A 12,560-nucleotide genomic window follows, 5' to 3' on the forward strand; every position below is an offset into this window, starting at 1 on the left:
TGTGTGAAATGTCAGAGAGAACTGGTGACTTGGAGCTTCGAAGCTTCTTTCTTTGGAGCGTTAGCTGCTCTGAAGGATCTCCTAACACACCAGTGAAATTAGTGGTTGGCACAGCCAAGAGGGATGGGGGCCTAAGATGCCTCATGTTGGGGTTCAGAAGGCCAAAAAGGAGAAATGAGGCAAAGTTTTTTAAAAGGTAAGAGATTGGAGACACCAGGCCTGAAGCTGTGGTTAGCATACCTCGTCTTTTCATCTTCCCCTGCACACAGGTCCCAATGCAGCCTCAGGTTTGGCTGCAGAGAATTAGAGTGAGGGGCTTTTTGAGTCCGGATGTCGTTTTCATGGGCCTAAGCAGCGTGGTTCAAAGAGCCCCAACTGTGCCCTTTTCTGAGCCAAACATGCGAGTCTGATTCTCTGGGCATTCTCTCGTGCAGCTGATGGTAACTGAGAGCCCATAGAGCCATGACGAAAGTAGGGTCAGGAAAACCACATTCCTGAGCCTTTTCGTCTTGCCTGCTTCCAACCCCACCATTCCCTGTGTGATTTACTTTGCCCTGCAGAGAACTCTTCTAAAAGGTGTCCATTCTTTGGTTGGTTGTTTATTCCCTGCGGCAGGTTAGGAGGTTCCGCCTCCCAGGCACGTCTCCACAAGGCAAGTGTTAATCTCACCCTTCCCTCCTGGCCGACCCTTTCTCTTGCAGAAGGTGGCTCCCCGCCGAGCCTCCCTGCCCGCTGCTCCACTTGCTAAGAGGAAGTTGTCTCTGCCCCATCCGCTACGCCCAGACCAGGGCTGACAACGAGCTCAGCTGTTACCAAGCTCTGCTATTTGAAGGCTGCTGGGAGCTCTTCCACCCACACTCAGCTTTCTTATGTTGCCACCACGAAAAGGAAAGTGAAGCCATGTAGAAAGTGAAATAAAAGTAAAGTAAAAGCAGACTGAAGCAAAAGTAAACCAAAAGTGAAAATCAAGTGAAACTAAAGTGAAAGTGAAGTAAGAGTAAAATAAAAGCAAAGTTAAAGCAAAAGTAGAAGTGAAGTAAAACAGTTAAAGTAAAAGTTAAAAGTACAGTAAAAGCAAAAGTAAAGTAAAAGTAAAAAAGAAGTAAGTGAGGTGAAGTAAAAGCTAAGCAAAGGAAAATGTTGCCATTTTATAGTCAGGATCAGTCCCTCAGCCCAATGATCTTCAAACTCCCATATTAAGGTATATGGGAATTCTATTTTCTGAGTGTTCTTTCTTTCTTTCTTTCTTTCTTTCTTTCTTTCTTTCTTTCTTTTCTTTCTTTCTTTCTTTCTTTCTTTCTTTCTTTCTTCTTTCTTTCTTTCTTTCTCTTTCTTTCTTTCTTTCTTTCTTTCTTTCTTTCTTTCTTTCTTTCTTTCTTTCTTTCTTTCTCTTCTTTCTTTCTTTCTTTCTTTCTCTTTCTTTCTTTCTTTCTTTCTTTCTTTCTTTTCTTTCTTTCTTTCTTTCTTTCTTTCTTTCTTTCTTTCTTTCTTTCTTTCTTTCTTTCTTTCTTTCTTTCTTTCTTTCTTTCTTTCTTTCTTTCTTTCTTTCTTTCTTTCTTTCTTTCTTTCTTTCTTTCTTTCTTTCTTTCTTTCTTTCTTTCTTTCTTTCTTTCTTTCTCTTAACAACTTCTCTAATAAAAAAGTAAAAATATTAAAAAGTGAAAGGAAAAAAATCCCCCTTTGATAATATAAAATAACCATGAGAGCTCTTTCATCTCTCCTGGCCTGGGCTTCCCGCTTGAAAATCAGGCTTGCTTGGTGGAATGGGGTGGAGGAACTGGAGCTCTCCTAGAGGTGATGGCCCGGCAGGAAGGAGGGAGGAGGTTGCATAGCCGTGGGGAGGATTAGGCCTGGAATCGCCCCTGGGTTTAAGATGATGCAAAGTTGAGTTTCAGTTTGTGAAAACCTTGGTGAGATTTTTTTAAATTAAAAATTTTATTTGATAATCATATAGCCTTCTGAACTCTGATAAATTGGATACAATGGAACTTCATACTGTCCATTTGAAAAATTTCTGCTTAGATGCTGGCATTCTCTGTGTTCTTTAACCGGTAGCCTCAAGGCTTAGCCAGTCCCCCAGGCTAGAAAAACAAGAACCTGAAATTTGAGGAGGCTTATTTCATTTTTCTTTTGTTTTTGATCTTGCTCTTCTGTGTGCAGATTTAATTTTTAGAGTCAAAGGATCCACTTCACCAGGATTTTTGAGTTCAAATGTTGCCTTCTGTTTTGAGGTGCAAAGGCAGCTGATGTTGGTAGCACAGCCACTTTGGGCACTTCTGCTCCCTCCTCTCCCCTATCACCACTTCCTTTCGCCCTCCTTGCCACACCTTTCCATTTATTCATGGGTCTGGTGATTTTCCAAAAGCTGCTCTGCTGCCTACGCTTTTCTCCGTATTACACCTGCTCCATTGCTCTCGAGCAGGGGTAAAGAATCCGTACCTGCTTCACATTAGCATTACCTGAGAGCCGACCCCCAGGCTGTCCACCTGAATATTTGGAGCCCTGTTCTTTGCCTGGAGGCTGTATCAGGTTCTAATAACCACCATTTTGCTAATAACCCCTCAGCCCTCTAACCCCACTCCTGGGCTTTTGAGCTGGCAGGTTTTATGGATGCTGGAACATCTTAGTCCTTTGTCCTAACCGCTTGAATGGAAAGGAGAGGGAGACTCATGGGTTTCTCTTCCCTTGCTAAGGCCTCCAATGAAAATGGAGCAAAACATGGAAGAAGAGAGGAGGCAGGGAAAGCACCTTGATTTTGTGATTTTTCTAGAAGGTGGTAAATCTTTGAAGGGAGTACGGAGGCAGTTTAATCCACACCTCTTACGTTTTTAAAAGAGTACAGGAAGCTCAGAGAACATCCCGTGGCTGGTTTTCACTGGGACTAGTCAATCGAGCGTGCGTTTCAGTTCTCCTGGGCTGGCTTTCGGACTGCCATGCCTCCTTCCACACAGTGGCCTTTGCTGACTGGAGCTCTTCTGCTCACTGGGCATGGGGTGTGCTTGGGTAGAGAGGAGTTAACTGTGACACGTGTCTCTCTGTGACATGGCCACTGACTAGTGCAGAGGGACGGAAGGCTCCAGACTTATCCTGGTGAGCATGCACGTGAGGGAAAAAGAGGAGCCACCGGCACAGGGGCCGGCAGCCTCTCTGCCGCCAGAAAAGCAGATTTAGTACAAAGTGAGCATTTACAGTAGCCCTGGGCAATATTAAAGCAGGCGGTGGTGTATATAATGGTATGTTTCGTTTTCTATCAAACGTTTGTCCAAGAAAGCTGTGTATTAGAGCTCCAATACCTAAGGGTTTTCTTTTGAATTTTAAAGCATGCTCCTAGTTAAACCTCAAAAGGATCTGTGGATGGAAAGGTTTTCTGATTTCCTTTGAAGTGGTCTGAAGAAGTTGATTACTCTTGGCAGTCAAGCAGCCTTTTATGACACTGTTTATAAATAATTACTCATGAGCAAGGCTGGAGTTTCAAGGTGTTAGATTTTAAGAAACTGAAATTAATCACAGAAATATGTGCAAGAAATTAGGTGGGGAGAAAGTCCGTGGATGTTCCCTTTTTAAAGTATTTTCATCAGTGTGTACAATTCGGGTGCCACTTACAGGAACCTGGAAGGGGAGGGTTTCTCCTGCAGCCTTGGAACCCAGCAGCTTTGTCAAAATGAATGCTTGATTTGGGAGTCAAATTCATTCCCAAAACAACTTGGCCAGATGCCTCTTACGTCTCCCCAGATTCCAGAAGCTCCGAGTTCAGTTGTTCTGGCCAGTGTTCCAAGGAACTTCAGCAGAGGCCCACAGTTAGAGCTCTGGAGTGGCAACGGGGTGATGGCATATGCACCGGGCCAGGCCCCCTCTCTGCTCCCTTACCCCGACCTCTGCCTGGCCACGCAGGTGTTCTCCCAGCAGCCTGAGTAAGCCCTTTGTTTCACTCCTTGAGGCCTTTCCACCCTTGAATACCTTCCCTGTTGCTCTACTGCTGCTCTCTTCCCCCCTTCCTTCTGTGGCACCCATCTCCAATCTTGCCTTATCATGTAAACCTGACAGAGTGTCCCCACAGCCACCTCATTTCCATACTCGTCCTGCAGGTAGTATTTTCCACCTGCTGTGGCTTCTTTTATCCAGATGGTGAGCCCAGGAGGTCTTGCCCCACGTAACACAGCCAGAGCAGGCAATGGGCCACCTAGCTGAATCCCTGCCCGGGTTCTCACTCGAGAAGCTGAAAACGCCTTCCCAGCTTCTGATTCGGCCCGGGCATGGGCCTGCAACATGTGCTTCTCTGGTCAGGTGAGTCCAGACTCTGGGTCATGGGCTGGGACACACTCTCCTTGGCAGCTAGGCAGGGTCTGGTTCTGGGTGGCAGAAGGTGATGTGGCTGGTGTCAGCCCTCTGTGGCCCCCATATGTGAGCAGTGTCATGGGCATAGGCTGCAGGGTCTGCTGCTGGCCAGTGTGTTCTCTCCAGACCATTTGGGACATCATCCTGGTGGTATAGCCCAGGGCCCCCCAGCTTGTGCAGGATTCTGTCAGTCACCCAGGCCTTTGAAAAAACCCCTTGTCTGCCGGACTCAGTTGCTTTCTGTGGCTTGCATCTGAGAATGTTGACTGCCAGAGTGGGCATTTGCGAAGAGGTAGTAATTGTTATGACAAAGTTGACTAATATTCACTACAGAAGGAGATGGGGACAGCTGAGGAAGAGGCCTCTGGGAGGCTGCTACCGGTCTACAGGTCCTGCTGTGTGTGTGGCTCCTCACAGTTCTGGATGCCATGGGGGACAGTGAAGAAGCAGGAGACTTGGTCCCTGCTTGGAAGGAGTTTGCCATTTGGTGGGGAGACAGGAATACCGCCAGCTTCTCAGCAGGAGGATGAAACTTACCAAGCTGGAAGGTTAACGAGAGCAAGCCACTTGATCAGGAGCTCCAAAGAGAACCTCAGAGAAGGAAGAGACAGCAGGCGCTTAGCATGGGTGCTGGACTGATTGAACGGAGGAGACATTTCTGAATGGGAAGTGACAAGAGAAAAGCAGAGGGAACAGCTACAGGAAAAACGAGGACATCCAAAACTTCTTAGATCAAGAGAGAGGATTGTTCAGGGCTCCCAGAAAATCCTCTGGATTCCCAGCTAGACTGAGACTCTGGAGAGCAAAGCTGTTAGGATGACCAGGACACTTCCCGATCTTATGTTGAAGTCATGACCCTTGGGGAGAGAGAGAACTTTGGCCAGAAGAATTCTGGGAGCTGTGTCTCCCATATTATGGTGGGCAGGAAGCACCTCAGCTCAAGTCTGATTTGGAGAGAAATATGCTTATTAAACAAGGTTTAATAAACCAGAGCATCATACAATATTTCCCTGGCAATAGGCTAGGCTAGAGGAAGTACTCCTAGGGGGCTGCCTTATCCAGGGCCCCTTACTATTTCCAACATCCCTTGGTTCACATCACCTCTGACAGGAAAGACTTTGGGCTTTGAAGAAGGAAGTCACCTACATTTCACTTACCAGTGTGTCTATATGGACCAGGTTTATAAGCATATCAAATTATACAACAGGGTATTCTAAAGCAATTAGTTGGGGACACAGAAAAGCCATAATATGTGTGTCCAACGCCTCATGTCCTTGAGGAGAGAGCAGTTCCCTTGCCAGAGACTGGAAAAAAGGGAATGACCAGGCAGCTTTCAGTTCTCCTCTAATATGATTATCTTGCTAACTCATCACTGGGGACCATGGTTTTCTTGCTTTTCTCAGCAGCATCCAGCACAGAAGAGGTGCTCAGGAATATTTGTGGAATGAATAAGTGAATTATCTTGAGCTCTTCCTCCAGATTTTCCCTGAAAATGAGGTGCCATGAATTTGGGCCAAGATTTACTTAAATTCCACTCAGCACACTCAGTGGAGGTGTGCCAACCATTGAAGCACCAGCCAAAAGGACGCTGTCTGGTTCTTTCTCTGTGTCCTCCCCAAAACTAGAAGGACATGCTCATCCCACCTTCTTTGCATGGACACAATTCTCCTGGTAGCCTGATAGGAATGGACTCTGCACATAGACTTAGAGCCTCAAGTACGTTGGAGTGGACATCTGTTCATCTGTTCCTTTAGGTCAGGGGCCATGCTAAGACTGGCAAAAGCTCATGTCTAGTTTCCCCAGCCTCTGCTTCTGTGACCCCCTGTTCCACTGGTAGAGGGATAAAGGTGACTTAATCAGGATGGCACTCAGCAGGGAATCCATATCTGTCCATATACTATATCTTATTTCCTTCATTTTGACCCAAGTGCACGTACCTTTCAGCTACTCTTAAGAAAGTGGTATTTTTTTCCAATTACCCGTGCTTACTTGGTATACTGATGGCCAAGAAAATGCAGGAGCCAAGACTATAACGCTGAAGCCAGTTTTTTCCATTTGCATAGAAATGCCCATGTTTGAAAAAAAAAAAAAGTTTCCTATCTTGGGTTTTATAAATCTGGCCCATACACTCCAGGCTTTTTCCCATTATTTCCCTCGGTAAAATGATGGGGAATACAATTTGCTAAATAAAAAGATATAAATAAATAAATATATTTATAAAGCTTCCACAGTTGATTTACATAAAATACAGCTTTATTTGAGAGAGCCTCCCCGAGACAAAGTCCCTGTTTAAAATGCTTTATGGTGTTTGAAATCCCAATTGTTCTTGATATTTATTGGTTTGGGAAACAAGTTACCATGTCCATGTTCCCTTGGAGAGAGAAAAATAAACCATCTCAGTGATCGCTTACCTCTCTAAACACAGAGAATATGTTCTATGGTGAGACCATCTCTGAGCCGCTGGGTTACAAATGGCTGTGTCACTTGCAGAAAATGAAATCTGGGGAGGAAAGAAATAAATACACCCAGAGTGCTGCAGGCATGGGAGGCTGTTTTGTCATATCCAGTGGTGACATTCAAATCTTTTTATTCCACAGTGCCGAAGATTGTAATATTAGGTCCACCCGCCTCCGGGAAAACAACTATAGTAAGTGTATCATATTTAAGTGGTGTAATACGGTAACATCTCATTTATCCTGCAGAGTGGAATGAGATACTGCACTTCAGTGAATTTTCAACTTAACTGAGCCTTTCTCTTTCTTTTCCTTCTCCTCCTCCTTATTTTCTTATTACAAAAGGTAGTGTGTGTTCATAATAGAAAATCTAGAAAATATGGAGAAACAAAAGTATAATTTAAAAGTTTGGGGTATACTTCCCAAGGTTTTCTCTATGCCTGTATGTACACCATCTTTGCACACCCTTAAATAAATCTTTGGCATAAATTTCTAGAAATAGAAGTGCTGGGTAAAACAACCTACACGTTTCCAAAACTTTTGGCATGGAATCCTTAACTTAAAATTTTAATTGAAATATTTCAATTAGAAAATTATAGGAACTATATCAGAGATACTTGTGTACCCAACTGCCATATTTTACAGAAAATTTCTTATTTTGCCATATTTTCTTCATTTGTTTTATCTTCTTTTAAAAGAAATTACAGGTAAAGATACATACTCTACTGTATCCTTTTTCATCTCTCCTTCCCTGGAGGCAACTCTGTCCTGAAACCAGTGGTTTCTTTCCATCTACATTTTTTAATCTTTAAGTTCCGTTGCTTAAGTTCCCAAAACTTTTTAAAATTTTAATCATTGGAAAGCGGATGTGGCTCAAGCATTTGGACTCCCGTCTACCATATAGGCTGTCCAGGGTTTGATGCCCAGGGCTTCCTGGTGAAGGCAAGCTGGCCTGTGTGGCAAGCTGGCCTGTGCAGAGTGCTGCCCTGTGCGTACTGGGGCTGGGGATTGAACTCTGGACCTCATATGTGGGAAGCTGGCGCTCAACCACTGAGCCACATTAGCTCCCATTAGTTAGTTTTGTCTTTTGTTTGCCTGTTGTGTTTTGTTTTTAGGAAACACCAGGGACCGAACCCAGGACCTCCCATGTGGGAAGCAGGTGCTCAACCACGTGAGCCCACATCTGCTCCCAGGGGGTTAAACACATTTTATTGCATTATTATGTTTTAAAAGTTATTATTCCTGGGGAATAAATATATTAATTGTCAATAAACTAAATATTCAATTACCTTACCTCCTAATCTTTAAGAAAAAAATGAACATTGAGAATGGGTTGTGACTCATATTTAAGTCCTGGCCCATATTTCCTATTCTAAACCTTTCTTGAGTTAAAAACTCATGGTCCAAAGAGCTTGAAAAGGAATGCCAATGACAGCTAAAAGCTTAGGCCATTTGTAGGTTTTTCAGTTCTGTTTAGGGATCAATGGCTGGCTGAAGAGATAGTATGCAAACAGAATTCTTGGGTTAGGAGGCCTTTTATGGGTCTGTCTTAGTTGGTGGCCTCCCTCCAGCCAGAATTAATTATGCCTTTCCCAACATGACCAACCTTTTCTAGTGGAAGGTGGAAGGACTTGGGCATTTTAATGAGGTTCTCTTAATGTATATATTGCTTTGACTAAAATTTCCTTTTCCTCTTTCCTTTCTGTAGGCAATGTGGCTTTGCAAACATCTGAACAGTAATCTTCTCACCATGGAGAACATGACAACAACAGAATATTCCTATCTGGCTAAGCAAGCAAAGAGTCATTATCAGAAATTCAAGGTAGGCCTGGCCCCTGGGGAACAGAGTGTCAGAGGTCCCAAGGTCCCCTCTCCCTTACTCCACTCTGACTAGTTTCCATTTCCCTTTGGATTAAGTGAAAGAAAATGCTGGGATTTCACATGAGACAGGATGTGATGGAAGGAAGGAGAGAATTCTTAAAGAGGGCCCATATGCTCGTGGGTACCATGTAAGGCTTTTGTAGTGGGAAAGGATCATTAAAAGTGAGAGAGTCTGCTTCATATTTGTATAGTGGCGTAGGCGGGCTTATTCCTTTTCTTCTTAGGTTCTGTAAAGTAAGCAGGAGTAGGGAGAGGGTCTCCATTCCAAAGATGGTGTACCTGGTTACCTGTGCCTGAGCTGGGCCAGGATTTTAAATGGCAGCCATCCAGACTGTCTCCAGAGAGGACAGACTCCATGTGTGCTGTATCTTAAGGGGCATTTCGCTTCTGTGGTCCCAGGCACCCTGTGGAACAGTGCTGCCGTCCTCCTCCAGGCAGTCTCCCATCCACTCTGTCCCTCTCATACTCTTCTGAGGTGGAATAGCCCATGAGGACTGGATGCTTTGCTTTTGAAATCCACCAAACCTCTGAAAACATTTTTTTTCCAAAGTGAAATATAGGGCTTGATCATACTGTTTCTCTTTAAGACGAAGAGAAACCAAAATATTTCTTCAAAATTCCTTTTGGAGAGTAAGGGGAGATGTGCCCTTTTAGGCTTTTTTCTCCAAGACCTGGGCTTTCTCTTGTTGGGAGGAGCAGTTGAGACCAACACTGCAGCTCCTGTGTGGTTGAGCATTTGCTGTGGGCTGGGCGCTTTCCAGCTCTTCCCTTCTAGCCTCACAACCTCAAAGCAAGGTAAAGCGGATCCCCCCCCACACACCCCGTTTTACCAACCAATGAGAAACCAAGACCTGTGGAGTTTGAGTGATTGCCCAGGGCCAACCCTGGGTTACTGTTGCCCTAAACACAGCCCTTCCGCTGCTTAAAATGAGTCAGTGTCCAGCCCGGAAATCAGCTGATGAGTTAAATGCCAGCCAGACCTAGCCAGCTGTGCTTATACTCAAAGGAAGCAAAACTCTCACACCATGAGATGGAAACATCTGATATCTGACGACACCTTCAAACCAAACTTAAATTTTTTTTTTAAATTAGAGAAGTTGTGGATTTACAGACAAATCATGCATAAAATACAGGATTCCCATATACACCACCCCACAACCAATGCCCTGCATTGGTATAGAACATTTGTTACAATTGACGATAGTACTTTTTTATAAGTGTACTAATTTTTTTCAACAGTAGTTACCTTTATTACAAATTATGAAAAATTATTAAAATAGTACTATCATCCATTGTTTACATTAGGTGTATTTTTTCCATAAGCCACCCTATTATTAGCACCTTATATTAGTATTGTTCATTTGTTATAATTCTTGAAAGAACGTTCTTATACTTGTCTATTAACTAGTCTGTCATCTACAATAAGGTTTTCACTGTTAAATAGTCCTGTGTTTTATCTTTTAATTTTTATTCTAGTAACATATATAACCTAAAGTTTCTCCTTTTAACCACATTCACCTAAATTATTCAGCGTTGTTAATTGCATTCACAATAATGTGGTACTATCACCACCAACCATGTCCAAATATTTACAATCAACCTAAATAGAAATTCTGTTCAAATTAAACATTAATCCCCCATTCTTTAACCCCATTCTATCCCCTGGTAACTATGTTCTAGATTCTAACCTTGTAAGTTTGCTATTATAATTAGCTCATATCAGTGAGATCATACAATCTTTGTCCTTTTGTGTCTGACTTATTTCACTCAGCAAAATGTCCTCAAGGTTCATTCATGTTGTCACATGTGTGAGGACTTCATTCCTTTTTATGGCTGAGTAATATTCCATTGTAGGTATATACCACATTTTGTTTATTCATTCTTTGGTTGATAAACAGTTGAGTTGCATTCATCTTTTGACAGTTGTGAATAATACTGCTATGAACACTGGTGTGCAAGTATCTATTTGAGTCACTGCTTTCAATTCTTCCAGGTATATCTCTAGTAGAGGGATTGCCAGGTCAGACAGTAATTCTATACTTTGCTTCCTGAGGAACTGCCAAACTGTCTTCCACAGTGGCTGCACCATTTTATTCCCAGCAGCAATGAATGAGTGTTCCCATTTCTCCACATCCTCTCTAACACTTGTAACTTTCTGGAGTTTTTTGTGTTTTTTTTTTTAATAGTAACCATTCTAGTGGGTGTGGAAATGATATCTCATTTTGGTTTTGATTTGCATTTCCCTAATGGTTAATGGTGTGTGCATCTTTTCATGTACATTTTAGTCATTTGTATATCCTTTTTAGAGAAATGTCTATTCAAGTCTTTTGCCCATTTTTCAGTTGTTGTAAGACTTCTTTATATATTCTGGATATTAAAACTTTATTGGAGGGAAGTGGACTTGGCCCAGTGGTTAGGGCATCCGTCTACCACATGGGAGGTCTGCGGTTCAAACCCCGGGCCTCCTTGACCCGTGTGGAGCTGGCCCATGAGCAGTGCTGATGCGCGCAAGGAGTGCCGTGCCACGTAGGGGTGTCCCCCACGTAGGGGAACCCCATGAGCAATGAGTGTGCCCCCATAAGGAGAGCCGCCCAGTGCGAAAGAAAGTGCAGCCTGCCCAGGAATGGCACCGCACACACAGAGAGCTGACACGAGGACACAACAAAAAGAAACACAGATTCCCGTGCCACTGACAACAACAGAAGTGGACAAAGAAGAACACGCAGCAAATAGACACAAAGAACAGACAACTGGGGCGGGGGGGGGGAGGGGAAATAAAGAAATAAATCTTTAAAAAAAACCAAAAAAAACCTTTATTGGATATGTAGTATTCAAGTACTTTCTCCTAATGAGTAGGTTGTCTTTCGCTTTTGTGACAAAGGTTTTGATGTACAAACTTTTTTAATTTTGAGAAGGGCCCATTTATCGTTATTATTTAGCATTTACTCTCAAATTTTCTTTTAAACAAAATGCTTTTCTTTCCCTACTAATGCTTGAGCTATTGAGACCTTTAGAATAGCCAGTGTTTAACTGATCACATTTTTTTAGCTCTTCTTCATCTGATTATTTGCCCTGGATATATGGTACAATTTTTAAGACTATACTTTTGTGTAATTGTTTTACCTCCAGGAGAAAATTTCTTTTCCTCTGTTCCTTCGCCAGGAAACTTGAGCTCTACTGTTTGCCTTTGTGCAGAATTTTCTCCCCTGTTCCCATGATTTGTTTAAATTCTCTCCCCTCTCTGTGCCCTGTTTCCCTTAATCTTTTCAGTTCTGGGACCCTCCTTCTTACAGCATTTAGCTTAATGCCCGCCCCCCCCCACACACACACATACCTTTTTCTTTTTCTCTGTGAGGCTTTTCCGCCTCAGATTTCTTCCCCTTTAGGTATCCAACCTAGGGAGTCAGAGGGGTCAATTCAGAAAGTTGGATCACTCCAGCAAAGTCCAATCTACATTTAGGTGGTCTGGTCAACAGAACCTGGATTTAATGAGCGTGGCACTTTCCAGCTGTGGTTTTACCACAGTGTGTCTGTCTGTCTCTCTCTCCTCCTGAGGACCCTTCTATATGCAGCACCGCTCAGCAGCTTGTGTTCTGCCCTGGCCTCTGTGGCCTTAAGTCCCTGTGCCTGGAGACGCGTGCATTCTGTTGCTGCTACGAGTGGCTCTAGAGTCTGTGTCCCTGGTGGGAGGTGAGAAGGGACGGGCTTGGGACTGAGGGAGGGAGAGGGAGTGGACCAGCAGGTCCTGGACGGAAGTTTCCTCCCTGATGTTTTTCTTTTCCTTTGATTCAGCGTTTGTGGAGTCTCTACTGTCTTCCAGAAATCTAAGCAAGTGGAATTTGTCCTTTTAGTCACTAACTCGCTGGGGAGGTTTTTGCAGAGAATGCCTTA

General features: G+C 43.5%; 2 protein-coding genes across 3 annotated transcripts in view; one reads left to right on the forward strand and one right to left on the reverse strand.

Annotated features, from left to right (window-relative positions):
• SPACA9 (sperm acrosome associated 9) overlaps positions 1-12,186 on the reverse strand; it is a 29,216-nt gene extending 17,030 nt beyond the window's left edge. The window contains exons 1-2 of the mRNA XM_058302137.2: positions 12,004-12,186; positions 6,747-6,835 (exon numbers count right to left, since the gene is read on the reverse strand). The gene's annotated coding sequence lies outside the window, so the exon portion shown is untranslated. The remainder of the gene's footprint in view (positions 1-6,746; positions 6,836-12,003) is intronic.
• The window catches only part of AK8 (adenylate kinase 8), a 139,497-nt gene continuing 129,886 nt past the window's right edge, over positions 2,950-12,560 (forward strand). Inside the window, exons 1-4 of one of the 2 annotated variants that reach the window (XM_058302134.2) lie at positions 2,950-3,233; positions 4,123-4,284; positions 6,933-6,982; positions 8,497-8,610. In XM_058302134.2, coding sequence (XP_058158117.1) covers positions 4,254-4,284; positions 6,933-6,982; positions 8,497-8,610 — 195 coding nt within the window. In that variant the 5' untranslated portion in view covers positions 2,950-3,233; positions 4,123-4,253. The remainder of the gene's footprint in view (positions 3,234-4,122; positions 4,285-6,932; positions 6,983-8,496; positions 8,611-12,560) is intronic. The other variant, XM_058302135.2, reaches the window with a different exon arrangement.

The sequence above is a fragment of the Dasypus novemcinctus genome, chromosome 8, assembly GCF_030445035.2.
Source record: "Dasypus novemcinctus isolate mDasNov1 chromosome 8, mDasNov1.1.hap2, whole genome shotgun sequence".
Taxonomy (NCBI): domain Eukaryota; kingdom Metazoa; phylum Chordata; class Mammalia; order Cingulata; family Dasypodidae; genus Dasypus; species Dasypus novemcinctus.